The sequence below is a fragment of the Geotrypetes seraphini genome, chromosome 11 (genome assembly GCF_902459505.1).
Source record: "Geotrypetes seraphini chromosome 11, aGeoSer1.1, whole genome shotgun sequence".
NCBI lineage: Eukaryota > Metazoa > Chordata > Amphibia > Gymnophiona > Dermophiidae > Geotrypetes > Geotrypetes seraphini.
Genome location: NC_047094.1, coordinates 136,616,198 through 136,632,569, shown reverse-complemented (window position 1 = coordinate 136,632,569; position 16,372 = coordinate 136,616,198). Strand labels below are relative to the sequence as shown.

The 16,372-nt window shown below is 42.6% G+C and overlaps 2 protein-coding genes across 2 annotated transcripts in view; one reads left to right on the top strand and one right to left on the bottom strand.

Moving 5' to 3' along the window:
- GGT7 (gamma-glutamyltransferase 7) overlaps nucleotides 1–5,191 on the bottom strand; it is a 38,994-nt gene extending 33,803 nt beyond the window's left edge. Inside the window, exon 1 of the mRNA XM_033915145.1 lies at nucleotides 5,023–5,191. Coding sequence (XP_033771036.1) covers nucleotides 5,023–5,191 — 169 coding nt within the window. The remainder of the gene's footprint in view (nucleotides 1–5,022) is intronic.
- A 1,852-nt stretch (nucleotides 5,192–7,043) lies between these two features.
- Nucleotides 7,044–16,372, top strand: part of LOC117345525 (ubiquitin carboxyl-terminal hydrolase CYLD-like) — a 37,622-nt gene continuing 28,293 nt past the window's right edge. The window contains exons 1-2 of the mRNA XM_033914300.1: nucleotides 7,044–7,102; nucleotides 15,594–16,034. Of these exons, the coding sequence (XP_033770191.1) occupies nucleotides 15,597–16,034 (438 nt within the window). The 5' untranslated portion in view covers nucleotides 7,044–7,102; nucleotides 15,594–15,596. The remainder of the gene's footprint in view (nucleotides 7,103–15,593; nucleotides 16,035–16,372) is intronic.

The following is a 16,372-nucleotide window of genomic DNA, read 5'->3' as shown; positions in this document are numbered from 1 at the left end:
CTTGGGGATGGGGTGCTGAAGAGTTTCCAGCCTAACCAAATTCCTAAAGTTTGAGTGCCATTTTGCCACTGTAGTTTGAAAGAGTGTTACTTTATTTTGTGAAGTGCCAATTTGCAGAAATGAAATTCTAAGTTCTGACATTGTTTCAGATCATTGATTGAACCATATCCACGTCATTCTCTTCTTGGCTGGGCTGAGAACTTTTCAGCAGCCCCTCATAGTGTGAAAACTTTCAGTCTTTGGTAACCAGAGCTGAGATTGTGATGTCATGATGCCTCATTCCACCAATGCCTAAGAGGCAACCTTAGCAGTGATGTCACAATGCCTCATTCCACCAATGCCTAAGAGGCAACCTTAGCAGTGATGTCACAATGCCTCATTCCACCAATGCCTAAGAGGCAACCTTAGCAGTGATGTCACAATGCCTCATTCCACCAATGCCTAAGAGGCAATCTCAGCAGTGATGTCACAATGCCTCATTCCACCAATGCCTAAGAGGCAACCTTAGCAGTGATGTCACAATGCCTCATTCCACCAATGCCTAAGAGGCAACCTTAGCAGTGATGTCACAATGCCTCATTCCACCAATGCCTAAGAGGCAACCTTAGCAGTGATGTCACAATGCCTCATTCCACCAATGCCTAAGAGGCAATCTCAGCAGTGATGTCACAATGCCTCATTCCACCAATGCCTAAGAGGCAACCTTAGCAGTGATGTCACAATGCCTCATTCCACCATTGCCTAAGAGCCAACCTCATCAGTGATGTCACAATGGCTTCATTGTCCTATACTTGGCTCAGTTAAGAACAAAAGAATTGCCGTACTGACATAGACTGAAGGTCCATCAAGCCCAGTATCCTGTTTCCAACAGTGGCCAACCCAGGTCCCAAGCAGTAAACCAGATTTTATGCCCATTATCCTAGGAGTAAGCAGTGGATTTCCCCAAGGTATCTCAATAATGGCCTATAGATGTGTTAGGAAATTGGCCAAGTCTTTTTTTAAACCCTGCTAAGCTAACTGATTTCACCACACTCTCTGGCAACGAATTCCAGAGTTTAATCACATGTTGTGTGAAGAAATATTTTCTCCAGTTTGTTTTAAGTCTACTACTTAGTAGCTTCATCGCATGTCCTCTAGTCCTAGTATTTTTGGAAAGAGTGAACAAGCAATTCACATCTACCCTTTCCAATCCGCTCATTATCATATCCCCCTTGAGCCGTCTCTTCCCCAAGCTGAAGAAGCCTAGCTGCTTTAGTCTTTCCTCTTAGGAAAGTTGTCCCATCCCTTTTATAATTTTTGTCGCCTTTCTCTGTACCCTTTCTAATTCTTTTTAAAGATACAGTGACCAGAACTGCACACAATATTCGATGTGCAGCCATACCATAGAGCGATACAAGGGCATTAGAACATTTTCATCTTTGTTTTCCATTCCGTTCTATTGGCTTCCTTAGCAAATTGAGCACTAATGTCCAGAACGTAAACAGCAACAACTTTACCTATAGAAAAGCAGAATACCCTAGAGTACCAATATACCTCAGACTGCCAGAGACCCTGCACAGAAACTAAGCCTTAGGACCACATGAAAATCAATCGCATTGATTAGCCCGAAAATTGTGGCTAAAGTTAATAGAGTCCCAAGAAAACAAAGAATAGTGTATGGCATTTATGTTCTTGATGCAAATGTTTAATAAATTCTTGTAGGATACACACTAAAAAAAAAAAAGGGGGGGGAAGGGTTTAAGCACAGACCTCACGGACCTAACAGACCTCGCGGATCTCAACCACAGGTCTTTAAAAATTTATTGACAGCTGAGGTTTCAGATTTCACGTGTGCAGGTCCGCGTTGTAACCTCTCATTCCACCGCTGTATCTGTTACCGTTTCTGACCCCCACGGATCTGTGCCGACAGCCTGACGGACCCTAATGTTTCTCCCTCCCTATTCTGAGACTTAGTGTCACGGACCTCAGGGCAAACGTTTTGCCACTTGTAGTCTCATCCTAGGGAGGGAGAAGCATTAGGGTCCATCAGAACGTGGGGGTCAGAAACGGCAACAGATAGAGCAGTGGAATGAGGGGCTAAAACGTGGACCTGCACACGTGAAATCTGAAACCTCAGCTGTCAATAAATGAAGATTTTTAAAGACCTGTGGCTGAGATCCGTGAGGTCCGTTTTTTACCCCTTCCCCCCAAAAAAAGCTTTATTCGGAGAAAAGTATTTTTTGGAGATATTTGTCTCATCCAGACGTGCTTTTAGCCATCACTTGCCCAATGCTCAGGACCCCTGAGCAGTGGCATGGCAAGGGGGTGAGAGCACCAGAATCCTTCCTCTTCTCCCCCACCCCCTTCCTTTTCTCCATAGCACTAGTTGGTCACCGCCACAAGCAACAACTTCAACGGAGGAAGTGACATCAAAGGGAGAGCCACTGGGGTCACGGGTCACGAGGAGCACACTGACGTTCTGGTTGCTCGTGGCAGTGAAGAACTAGAGGAACGGGGGAGGGGCACCGCTCCCCCTCGCTACACTACTGTCCCTGAGGAAGGCTATTGTAGCCGAAACACGGACCGTGTTGGCTATGCCCCATTGTTGCTTCATGTGGATGAGTGTGTATCCTACAAGAATTTCATAAACATTTGCGTGAAGAACATCGGTTCCAGAGTATTCTTTGTTCTCTTGGGACTCCCTTTTCACTGTGGGATAACTGGGTTTCTTTTGTGTGCTAACGTTAGCAGACCATTAACTCAGTCTCTTCACTGTGCCTCTGGGGTGCCATTTGGAAAGAAGGCATTGCTGGTCCCAGTAAATATTGGCACTGCCAAGTCTAGAAGGCACTTTAAGACGTGTGATGTTTGAGTGTCAGGTAATTCACAAATTCTGAGAAGAAATTTGGCAAATCCTAGAAAAGATTCTTAATATTACAGTTATTCTTACTCCTGCTAATAGAAACTAAACGAAACTAAAACTTACCTTTGTGTACCGGGTTATCAACACGTTAAGAATAATGAATAAAAAAATATACCCAAAATTGCAAGGGAATTAATTTTTAAAATATTTTGCAAATAGGAAAGTTTCTAAAGATTTGCGGAAGACTTGGAAAGGACTAGGACATCGCAAGGTTAAAGGAAGTTCATTCCAAAGTTCAATTCAAATTCTACTGCCTATTATTCAAAGCAGTACAAGGCTCTTCCCCAACCTTCTGGCAACATCGGACGACTTCAAAACATTCCGTAAAGAAATCAAAACCCCGCTTTTCAAAAAATTCATCCAAATATCTTAAACCCTCTTCACCTACCTCCAGCTAATTCATCTACCTCAGAGGTGTCCAAAGTCCCTCCTCGAGGGCCGAATCCAGTCGGGTTTTTGGGATTTCCCCAATGAATATGCATTGAAAGCAGTACATGCACATAGATCTCATGCATATTCATTGGGGGAAATCCCGAAAACCCGACTGGATTCGGCCCTCGAGGAGGGACTTTGGACACCCCTGACCTACCTCCATAGAATTCACCTACCGCCAGATAATTTTCTCCCAAATATCCCACCTAAACACCTTTAAGTAAATAGACCCCTAAAATAGATTGTAATCTTGCCTACTCTAACTGTATTCCATTTGCTAATATCACACAGTTCGGCACTGTCAGTTTACTATCCAACCCGTAAGATCCCCTAGAATTCTATCCAGCTACTCCCCTAAAAAATAATTAAAAAAAAAAAAAAAAAATGTATCCTCACTGGAAGATGTCCAGTAAAATCCTCTGTAATGTGTCCAGTCAATTCTTTTGTAATCCGCCTTGAACTGCAAGGTATAGGCGGAATAGAAATCCGTAATGTAATGTAAAATTGCAAACCCAAAGAAAGACTAAAATACTTGATTCCTTTGCTAGAAGGGAGGGAAAGCTTAAATTGTTGGGTATCTCTCGCATAGGAAAATCTGTAAACGTTCAAAAGGAGCATATCTGAAAAAATAATACATCCGCATTTAAATTGAATTCTACGATGAACCGGGAGCCAGTGGAGGCTCAAAAACAAAGGCTTTGCAGAGGTATTTCTTAAATGTAGGATATCCCCAACAGACCACATTCTAATTGCTCGGAAAAAGGTTTCTCTTCTAAATTCCACATTGCGGTGGTGATCCATCTGCTACACTTTCAAATCTGAACTGAAACACTTCTACGGAAGCCTTTAGAGCTACATTTGTGTCCTAATCCAAGAGAAGGGACCAAGTCGTGGAAACGGAGTTATTCAGCTGGCTAAGTAATGAAGAAGATGCTGATTCTACCACACCGTTACAATTAACAATAGAATTCAATAAATCAATAGAACCCAACTGACATTGTCGCCTTGTTTCTCAAGTAAGCGTGCACTAAGACTTGGACATTTGGCTCAATCTAATTCCCGTTGACATTACCTTCATCGTCTGTTCATTTTTTTAGCAATACAATGCTTTTTCACTTTTTTTCCCCCATTATCCACCATACTAAAGCTACGTCTTATTTTGTTTAAATGCTTCCGACACTGAGCACATTTCAATTCCATTTAACGTACATCTGTGTTCTGTGACATCCGTCCTTCTCGAATTGTTAATAAGTTGTTTTGTTATATTTTCTAAAAATTCATTTTAAAAAGGCTGTACTGACAAACATTAGCCCATTTTTCTAATTTGCATAGGTCACGTCTCAGGTCGCCCACTCTTGCAAATTTTTGTGTCACTCATCACAAAGACCAACATTTCCTTCTAACCCTCTAATCCTTGTAGCTCTGATTTTGTGATCGCCTTCCCTACAGAGAGCAAGACTACACATCCCTGCATGCAATGGGGATAAACCCAGGGACTAGATCAAGCTGTCAGGGAAATGTAAGGCCAGCTGCAGCCCTAGCAGGGCATGAAAGGCAGGGGCTGAGTGTTCGGGAGCCCACTGAATGAATGAGAGACTGTTTCCCTGCACCCAGATGCAGGGAATGAATGGCAGGGCTGGGATTCTCTGCAGACAGTGACAGGGAGGAATGGCGTTGCTTGCTCTCACCAGCATCCTGCTCTGCCAGGAAGGCATCCTCCTCTTTTCTGCAGCGCAGGCTGGGCTCCGCGGCCAGAGCATCCTCTTCGGGCAGCCGTGGGAAGCTGGTGATGCTCATGTAATCCACTGGCGAATAGGCACCCAGGTTGGTCTCCTGACTCATGTCTTTCTCTGCCATCCTGCTTCCAGCTCTCCGCCCAGGCAGGAAGTCAGTGTGTCACAAGGAACAGGTGCCCAGGGAGCAGGCTGGGTAGATGCAGAGTGGCATACCTGGAACGTGGCCTGCCTGGTCTCCAGGGAAGTGCTGCAAAGCGGGAGCAGGTATCTCCCTGTTTCCAGCTCCTTCAAGGCAGCCTGCAAAGGAGGGGAGGGGAGGGGAGGGGCCAGTTCAGATGTGTGCAGGACAAGATCACCCCTCCTGGAGCAGATTCCCACATTCAAATAACTTTATTAGCAGCACAATTTGCCACCAGTAACAGATAAAATGGTGAAAAGAATTTAAAAAAATGCTTCCAGATATCTGTTTGATTTTTCAGCTGATTTCAAATCACATTTGAAAGTCTGACAAAAAAGAGTGCCACCGGAATTTAGATCATAAGCCTTTTTCCAATTACCTAAAAATCATTTTGAATGGCAATCCTACAATTCTTTTTTCCCTATCTGTCCTGGCAAGCTCCCACTCTATCTAATGTACCCAGGACACTGGGGGATTCAGTGACTTGAAGTGTGGGATTTGAACCCGCAACCCCAGGGTGCTGAGGCTGTAGCTCTAACCACTGTGCCACCCACTCCCCACAAATCATGCAGAATTTGGTAAAGGGTAATCGTACATTTAAGAAAGAGATTCTTAAAAATATATTGTAATGTTAAGAACTGTTTTTATGATTTGCCAAATTTCTTCCCAAAATGTGTGAATTACATGATATTCAAACAGCATATGTGTCAAATTGATCATCACGTTTTTTTAAAATATGTTTTTGTTGTTAGTGCAAACTTTTTATTTTCACAAACAGAAGTGCCCAAACCAAATAGAAATACAATGTAATGCAGTAGAGGAAACCCCTTAAAGCCCTGAGTCAAACAAATACTTTTCAAGAAATCTAAATTATGCAACATTCATCTATTCAACAATTCTTAGAACCATACACAGGTGTTTTTAACACACTGCAACAATGTGTCAGCGCTGATGTCATCCCAAATGAACAAAGTGTCCTTTGGACAGAACATCTCCTTATTCATCTCTGCCAGCCTCCAAGAATTGTCATTCCTCGCTCCCAGTGGCATGCAAGAATAAAATCTTGTGTAACAATGAGGGGAAACGGCTTCAGACCGAAATAAAAATGTAAGAGGGCAGGAAGCAGCTTAGAATGATAAGTAGAGATGCTCTGTCTTTATGATTCCTTCATACATTGTGCCTACATTGAAGGGTGGGGTTTGCAGTGCCCAAAGCCACTTCCATCTGCTTTTGAACCTTTGCCATTCACTTTGTTTGCAGGGTCTGCAGGTCGGACATTCTGGGCCACTTTTAACTCAGGACCTCCTTTGACCTGCTGTGATACCAGTTTATAATTTATACAGGAAGGACAGGTTAGGTAAAAAGGGAGGAGGCTTGGCACGATATGTAAAACCCAGAACTTCAGGGCTTAGGAGGCAAGAAAGAGGTAGTGAAAATGGGGGAAGGGAAATCTGTTTACACAGACGTGACACACGTGGGTCAGTGGTCTTCATGAATTTTTAAGCTGGAGCCTCTTTGGATCCAACTGCGCCGAAGGAGAGGCTGACACTGGTGACAAGTGGGTGTCAATGACATTTACCCCACCAACCTGTCTTCGCAGTGGTGTAGTGAGGGGGGAGGCGGTCCACCCCGGTGCCAGCACCGTCCTCCTCTTGATCGCTGCCCCCTGCTTCTTTCCCCACCTCCCTACCACATGTGCCCCCCTTTCCTTCGTTCCTGCTGCTTGCACCATCGTCAACTCCTCCTGTGATGTCACTTCCTGTACCCGTGCCCAGGAAGTGACTTCGGAGAAAAAGCCAACACTTGCAAGAGCAGCAGGCTGGCGTGGCTGTTTGCACCGGGAATATTAAAGAGGTACAGGAGGAAGCCTTTCTTTCGAGGGTTTTATGCAGGACCCCCACTGTCAGGAAATTTCCTTCCTGCTCCTCGGAGGCGTCCAGATTTTCCCACCCACAATTATAGTTGTCGCAGTTTGGGGAGGTACCCGAGCAAGGGTGCGTTCAAATGAAGCCCTTTGAACAGGTCACAATTTTCACCCAGCAGTGGAGGTTGGGGCCTTAGAGCACATAAATTCGGTCCCGGAGGTCCTGTTTGATTCGCTTCATGGGTCTACTTGCCGATACGGCAGTGGTCCGGTTGGTGGCTTGTTCATTTATTAAATCTTTCATTTGCTCACCAATAAATGAAGCTGCGGCCCCATTTTTGTTTTTACCAAATAACTTTCTGATTGTTTTTCTTATTATAATTCTATAATTTAATATAAGATAAATGGTCGGAAGGGGTGCTGGTCTCACATACCCCGTTAATATTTTCTGTTGAGACTTTTATTTATTTATTGGGACTTATTAACCATCTGAAGAGATTCACCCAACCCAGTGATCCAGACTATAAATAAGAAATGATTGTGTACTGTATATTAAGCCCTGTGAATGTACACTATTACATCCAGGATGTGAAAAAAGCAAATGGAACAAATATGACAAGTAATCTGATTTTTGGTTTTCTCCCAGTGGAGCTCGACTCGGTTCACATAGAATTAAGACTAGAGTACGTAGCAGAAAACATAGGAGAAGGAAGAATGAATTAAAAACTAAAGTACATAAGAAAAGCATAAGAAAAAGAATTATAAGATTATCATTTCATTGAGGCTGTAGTTAAACCCTTTAAAAATTATGAGAACAACAAAGTTTTCAGGAATTTACAAAGTAATGTCTGTGCAAAGCAGTGGTAGAGTCAAAGGCTTTAATTGCAGAAAAAAAAATCAGAAATATTGCCACCATTTATCGTTCCTATAGCGCTGCCAGATGCCCGCATGGTAGAGACACTCCCAGCTCGAAAGAGCTTACAATCTAATTGTGACAGACAAACAGGATAAAAAGTGTGAATCTATACCAGAGTTAAGGAGGGAATGATAAGGCAGATAGGGTAGGAGGACTCTAGAGGGAATGACAAGTGGGTTGGAGTTAGGACTTAAAAGCCACTTCAAAAAAAGTGGACTTTTGGTATGGATTTGAATTCTGTCAGAGACGGAGCCTGACCTAGCGAGTCAGGCAGTTTGTTCCAGGGCAGACGGTGCAGCAAAATCAAAGGAGAGGAGTCGAGAGCTGACAGCAGAGGAGAAGGGTACAGACAAGAGAGACCTACAGGGTTCCCGGGGAGGAGTACAGGGAGAGACAAGAGAGGAGAGATACTGAGGAGCTGCCGGTCAACAAAAGGCGTTTGAACTCGATGCGGAAACAAATCCCAACAAGGCCGCATCAGGGATGACTGTTAAACAGACATAAAACACATTATCACCTCATAATAAAGACAAATGATAAATAATGCTGTCTGCACATGGTCACCGTGGCCTACGTTTTCTCTATGGAGCTGTGTTTGGGGGGGGGGAGTAGGCGTGACGGTACTAGTCAGTTTGCACTTGAGGCATTGGCACACGCTAATTGATAAGCATGGACGGTTGCCGCCTATAAAATAGGTTTTGGTAGGGGCTCACACAGGATCTTTTTTTTTTTATTCGTTTTTAATACTTTCATTAAGTGAATACAAGAAAAATACATTTTACACTTTATACATCACTTAAAATCCTTACATCTATGAAGCAAACTTGGTTTTTTCTGTTCAATCGTTCTTATTGGACCCCAGTTGAATTGAAAAAGTTAGATAATTCTGGCACTGTCATTTAGATGTAGGTACTTTGGATCATTTACTGTTTTATTGTCCTATGATTCTGAGTTTTTGGAAGTCGATTTGGGGACATATTAATAATATTTTAGATTCTGAGATTCCTTTATCTTTTGAAGTAGTGATTTGTGGGACTATATTGTATGTTAAAGATCCCCTAGATAAATATAGGAGGCGATTGTTTTTAATTATGACAGGTACAGATATACAATTAATTATGAGAAACTGGAAAAATTGGGATCGTTTAAATTTCACATTCTGGTGGGCAAATTTATGTTTAATTTATAAATATGAGAAAATGATTGCTGATTTGTCGGGAAATATAAAAATTTTTAAATTAATATGGGGCCCATTGATGTCGTTTGTAGATTTATTATAGCTTTGAATTTATTGTTATATCAAATGCACATCCAGAGGAGGGGGGGGTGGATTTTTCTTTTTTTTTTTTTTTTAATTGAATGATGGGGTGGGTGGGTTGGGTTGGTTTGGGTTTTGAATAATTAAATATTTATATAGGTGCTTACTATTTCTTTATAAAGATGAAAAATATGACATTTGCACTTTTGGAAGGTAATGAATATACTTCATCAATAACTATATAATAATTTTTGATGGGAAAATGTGTTGATCTTCTCTTCTTTTTTAATGGCCGTGTGGCAATTACTTGGAAAATGGGAAAGTCAGGAGAGCCGCATAAGCCAGGGGTGTCCAATGTCGGTCCTCGAGGGCCGCAGTCCAGTCGGATTTTCAGGATTTCCCCAATGAATATACATGAGGTCAATTTGCAATCACTGCTTTCATTGTATGCTAATAGATCTCATGCATATTCATTGGGGAAATCCTGAAAACTTGACTGGATTGCGGCCCTCGAGGACTGACATTGGACTCCCCTGACATAAGCGATGCGCTAAGGCCACTTTTGCCACGGCTGTAGTAAAAGGATCTCTATGTTATTAGTGAAAAATGTGGCAACTGTGAACGTGGTAAGAAATGTACAATTCAAGAAAGGGATAAAGACTGTCCTTGTCTCAAACGACTTCAACCGAAATTAAGAAGTAGACAGAGAGCAAACTAGAACTTTTAGGGACGTGTTTATATAGATTAGATTTAGCCGCAATAGTAAATCTAGTATCTTTATGTTGATTTAAGATTTGATCTACCGCTCCTGCATTTTACTGACCTAAGCGGTTTACAATGTATCAAACCAAAATGAAATTAGGTACTACATGTGTATCTACATAAGACGATTGATTCGGTATAAACGTGCATATAAGTAGGATGATGAATTATGGCATAACCATGCCGGGACTAATAACTCTGTAACACCACCACAGAGCTCTGTGTATTTCAGTATAGAGCCCAAGGCATTGTAACACCTCACAACACCCTAAAAAAAGAAACATGACGTCTACAGCTTATCCAAAACACTGCAATAAAACTTATATACAAGCTAGGGAAATATGACCACGTCACTCCTCTCTTGAAAGAAGCGCATTGGCTACCCATTACACATCGTATCACCTACAAAACCCTCATGTTGGTCTTTAAAATCAAATCCTCCCGTCAACCATCTTTTCTTGACAAACTTCTTATTCCGTTTTGCCCTTCACGGTCTCTAAGATCTGCTGACCAGAATTTACTATCTGTCCCTTCTATTAAGGAATTCTTCTATACTAGGAAAACCAACTTTTCAGTAGTCGCCCCCTACACTATGGAACGCTTTGCCATCCCAACTTCATCAGGAACAACTTATTGATAAATTTAAGACTAATCTGAAAACCTTCTTATTTCAAGATGCATTTTATTGCTCGTGAACCTTCCATCCCCAATTCACCCAACCGCTTTCAAGAAGCAAACTCATTCCCCTTTTGTTCCTCCCTTTCACATTCAAGCCTTTTTTCTCTCTCTCTTCTTTTACTCTCTTTTCACCACTAATAATGTAACTTTCCCCCTCCTTCCCTTGTCAACCTCACTTTCATGTTTGTCATCGTCACATGTCCTTAATGTCCAGAAGAAGTTGCCCCCACTGAGTCAGACCAGAGGTCCATCTTGCTCAGCGGTGCCTGAACAGTGATCTCTGATTAATTTTATAACTTACCTCTAATCCCATCCCTATAATCTACCTCTACTCTTATCTGTACCACTGTATCCACTTCCCCATTGCTTTTTTAAAAAAATAATTTTACTATCTAAAAGCATAATTTTACTTCTATTTTATCTTTTATTGTAAACCAGCTGGATACCTGTTGATGGTCGGTATATTAAAAATCAATAAACTTGGAAACAACTCCTTATGGTAACATCTCTACAGAAGCTCATGCCTTTGCAGAGGCTCTGAATTGACTCCCCAGTCATTAGTAGCCCTATAGTAGCTCTCAATAAACAATTTGCTGAGTGCGTGAAAAGCAAAAAAAACGACCTCGGTTGGGATAGCAAGGTTTCCCTCTATCAGAACTTGAAAAGTTTCACAACAATTAACAACGACAACAAAAAAAAAATCTGCAGCTTTCAAAAGAAATAATAAATAAGAATTATGAAAGCTAAAAAGTGATCTCCTGATGCTGAAAACCTGGCTTTTCTCTAGCATATAACATCTCCTCTCCTGTTTACATCCCCTCTTTTTATATGCTTTTGTAAACCCTTTCTCCTCTCTCTTCCTATATTTTTAAGCTTTGTAAACCGTGTCGAGCTCCACTTCCGTGGAGATGATGCAGTATAAAAACTTAAGGCTTAGTTTAGTTTAGTTTAAAATCTTATATTAATGACCTTTTATCTGTCAATCACGATTATCTTTCTTATGATTCTTAATATCTGTAAAGCGAGTCCAGCCCTCTATGAGGGATGAATCGGTTTATAAAACCAAGGGATTGGATCAGATCATAGGCAAATGGACGTACACGATCGCTCCTTCTATCATGCTGTGCTACAGTTTTCTAGCCTGGGCTGGCGAGGTAAGTGTAAGACCCTCATCGGAATTTTATGAGCGTTGGAGCATTTACTTAGGGTTACCAGACGTTCAGAAGTAGAAACCCGGACACGTGGCCCCGCCCTGTCCTGTCTCCACCCCCACCCCATTATGCCCGGACAAACTACCGGGTTTTGGAAAGTCCATCCGGGCACCAAGATAGTCCTCTAAAAATAGAGGTATTACTATTCATTTGCATGTCAGGGGTCTCCCAGGATAACCAGCAAGACTTAAAGGTACAGATGGAAGAATTATGTCAGCAAGGAATTCCATAAACAACTCTGAGGAATAATTTGTGCCTATTAGACCTGAATTAAAGGCCACAGCTTTGTTCTGGACTCCTGTTGTTACAATAGGTTTTGCTTTTTTTTTTTTTTGGGGGGTGGGGGGAGGGTTGGTGGGAAAAGGGGTTTTCTGTCTTGAATTGTATTGTATTGCGTTATGTAAAATTAATAAATAAACATTTAAATAAATGCATAAAGGTCACAGCCAGGTATAGTGAATAGCACTATTGAGAGAAATGTTTTTGACTGTTATGCAACATTGGACTGGAGTGGCATCACTGGACGCTTGAGGGGGCGGAGCTTACGGGGAGTATAATTAAAGGCTGAGTGGTTGCAGCAGCACTTTGCAGAAGCAGCATCAGGAGAGAGCAGAGCAAGACCGGTGAGTCTCTTTTAACTTTCTCCAGCCGCTGAATGCTTAGGGGACAGGGGAGTCGGAGCAATTTGGCTGCTGGGGAGAGCCCTGAAAACCATTTTTGAGCCATGCATAAGTAGAGGTGTAGTTCCCTCTGCATCCTTCTTGAAGGATTCTCTGTGGTGCTGAGAGCAGTGTGAGTGAGGGAAGCTTGAACTGATGCTGGTCGTTGGGCATCTGCTCTGTGATGGGGGCAAGAGGTTTGTATAGGTTTATTAAAAAGCTGAGGCTCGATATTCAGCTGGCAGCAATCAGCAGTTTGCTGCCCATCACCAGTGTTATCCCCGGAAATTCACTGCTAGGCCATGTCCAGGCTCCGGCGTTGAATTTCCCAGGGACCCGGGAGCTGCGAAAACATAGACGGTTAAGTGCTGTATTTATTTATTTCATTTAAATATTTCTAATATACTGCACATGTACGAATCTGGGTGGTTTACCAAATATGTACATGATACAGGACAGACATCCCAAAAAATGTTTCCGAAATGCGGACAGAGTCAATAGCCCTCAGTTCTTTGGGCAGGGCGTTACACAGGGAAGGACCAACCACCATGAAAATTGCCCCAGTTGTGAGCCCACCGGGACAGACTGGGAGAAATGCTTCAGTACCTGAATAAATTCATGTAAACCGTCCTGGGAGAACAGTAGAGAAAATGGACTCTCTGGACATATCAAGCCTAATTTGTTTGAAGCTTGAGCGGAGCCTGACTGCTGAGCGTAATGGTCACCCTGGAACGTGCGCTCTTGCCGGAGAGGTCAAAAATAAAGGCTGTCTGTCAGAATAAATTGGAAAAATCAACGTTAAAATTTTAAAATAAAAACACTAAATAACCGGCAACTAATGCAGTTGCATAAGGAACGGTGTAATATGACTGAAGAGGAACCATCAGGCCGCTGAATTCTGAGCTACTTGTAAAGCCTGTAGATCCTTCTTAGGACCAGCTAGGGCAAAACACCTAAAGATAAGACTGACTTTTATCTGATCCTATCTATACGGTTACCTTGGCCAGTTACATAGAAACATCATGGCAGATAAAGGCCCAATGGCCCTTCCAATCCGCCCATCCATTATCTCCTCCTCTCCCTATTGGCTAAGGCTCTTAACATCTGCATCTCCGCTTCCTATAGGCCAGTGGTTCCCAAACCTGTCCTGGGGGACCCCCAGCCAGTCAGGTTTTCAAGATATCCCTAATGAATATGCATGAGAGAGATTTGCATACCTGTCACTTCCATTATATGCAAATCTCTCTCATGCATATTCATTAGGGATATCTTGAAAACCTGACTGGCTGGGGGTCCCCCAGGACAGGTTTGGGAACCACTGGCCTATAGGAAGCGGAGATGCAGATGTTAAGAGCCTTAGCCAATAAATAAATAGGAAAGATCATTGCAATCACCCGAGAGCACAATCATACCAAAACCATCTCAAAATGACATAACATCTGTGTGGGTGTGTGACGCCTCTGTTGTTACGGTCTGTGCTGTACCAGTTCTGGTGTATAAACAGATCACCAGCTGGAAACAAAAGAAAGAGTTCGGAATTAATCTCGTTAGTAGCACATCATTCCGTCTTAGCGTGGCACATGCCAGACTTAAATGCTGGGAGGAGACAAATTCTGTGTAACCATTAGGGAATGGAACTTGTATACTGCCTTCTTCTGGTTTATGTAAATTCAGGTATTTATTTTGTAGCTGGGGCATTGGGGGGGATTAAGTGACTTTGCCCAGAGTCACAAGGAACAGCGTGGGATTTGAACCTACAACTTCAGGGTGCTCTAACCACTGCCCTGCACCGCACACTCCCACAATTAAGTCTATGAACAGATTGTCCTGGTCACTAAGTAATAATGACTTTTGCGTTTAATTATTATCAACATTCCTTTGGGCTGGTAACATAGTTAAGACAGAAGGTTTTCCTTAGGTGCCACTGTTTCCAAAGTTTGCTTTCCTGTCCCATTACGAGAAAGTCTGAGCTAAAAAGATTTACTGGGAGAAAAATGACACCATTTTGCCCCAAAAAAGAAAAGAGAGTATTTTGTTTTCCTGCTTAAATGGGATTTTAATTAAACTCACAGCACAGTTGGGGACCATCAAGGTTTAGCTAGTGAAATCACCTGCTGAAGGAGAGTTGTTTAGACGGGAAGCTTAGCTCTGGGCAGTGTTTTCCGAATGAGTCATGGTTTATAAAGGTCCAACAGTCCCTAAGCTCTTCACAAGTGATCATTCCATGTGAAGGAGGTGTCCAGCAATAGGGCTTTCAAGGGCGAGGAAGTAGAATTCCCGAGATGTCACTTTCAGTCCCAGGGCTGGCACAGATTTTGTGCACAGTTTTCATGACAATTCCAAGGGGGTCGATATTCAATGCTCAGGAACTGATGTTCAGCAGAACTTAACCAGACAGTTTCGCTGAATATCTGTTCTATCACGACCCTGTCTGGTTTATATCAGGGCAGCTAGGGAATTATGCAAGTACCAGTAGTATTAAGGGCTGGTGTCCACATAGCTAACTGGATATGTTGGACCACAAAAAAAAATGCAGTCCTAAGTTTGGTTAGCTGTGCGGGTACCATACTGAATACCTAGAAAACTTGCAGGCACTGACAAAGACTCAAATATTCAGTGCCAGGGCCCAGATAGGGCTGGCCAAAGGTTGATCAGCAATATGTCAGGTTCAAAGGTATAATGGGGTCAACACAAGGGTCAAACTGATTATGTCCCATTGCGTCATTGGTCTTACTGTCTTGCTTTTCCTAAATAAAATGGGTAACGATACTTGGATAGATCTGGTGGGAGCAAAGCCGGAACTAGCTCAGACTCTCAGGACTGGTGTGGGTTAGGTGGTACTTCTGGACTTTGAAATGCCACTTTGCTTCCGTCCGCTGGACTGAGAAAACCAAACGCCTTGAATTCAGAGAAGATTCTCCCTGATAAAGTGCTTCGATGGTTAAAAATACAAACAGAGTAACTTCCCATTTTGTGGTTTTTTTTTTTTTTTTGCAGGTTATGTGTTCGTTAAAATATAACAGCATGGAGATGGTATCAAAGGGTAAAGTGATTTTTATTGTGATGCGAGAATTTACTGCCGGCAAACAAAAAATTTCCCTGGGCAGCATTGGGTTCTTTCTGGATACCAAGCAGAGGAAGGCCCGCATTGTGGATCTGAAATCTCGGCTGGATGTGCCAGTGAAGAGACCCAACATAAAACCAATCAGCAGGCGAGAGGCAGGATTTCTGTACGGGATCAGCAGTCTGCAGAGGAGGTATGAGGTTGTGGCAAGGGAGAAGCTCTTCGCGTCCATCTGCGGCCTGGAGGTCCACGACGTGATCAGATTGAAATGTAATAGGATGATTGCCGTGGGAATTGTGACGTCCATTGGAGAACTCTTCGGAACATCTGGTCACCATGAATTCACCAAACTTTTCATTGAAGTGGAGCTACTGGTAGGTCATAACGAGATTTCCCCAGGAGATTGTATCTTCTGATCTGGAGGATTCTACTGGAAGTTGAAAGAATAATGTAGAACCTGGGGTGAGCCAGACTTCCCCCCACTGTTGCATCAATGCACTTTAGGACTGCACAGATGTTGTTCATGGACAGAAACCACACCCTACATTCTTTGCTATTTAGTACTGAACTCACACTGCTGTTTCGGTGCGTCTAAGCCCACCTTTTTAATGCTCCTTAGTCTTGAAGCCTTCTCAGCTCTGCTAATGCACTTGTATCTTGGAATCCACTTACGTGAAGGTGGATTGCAAAAACCATGACCTGCTGCTATTTC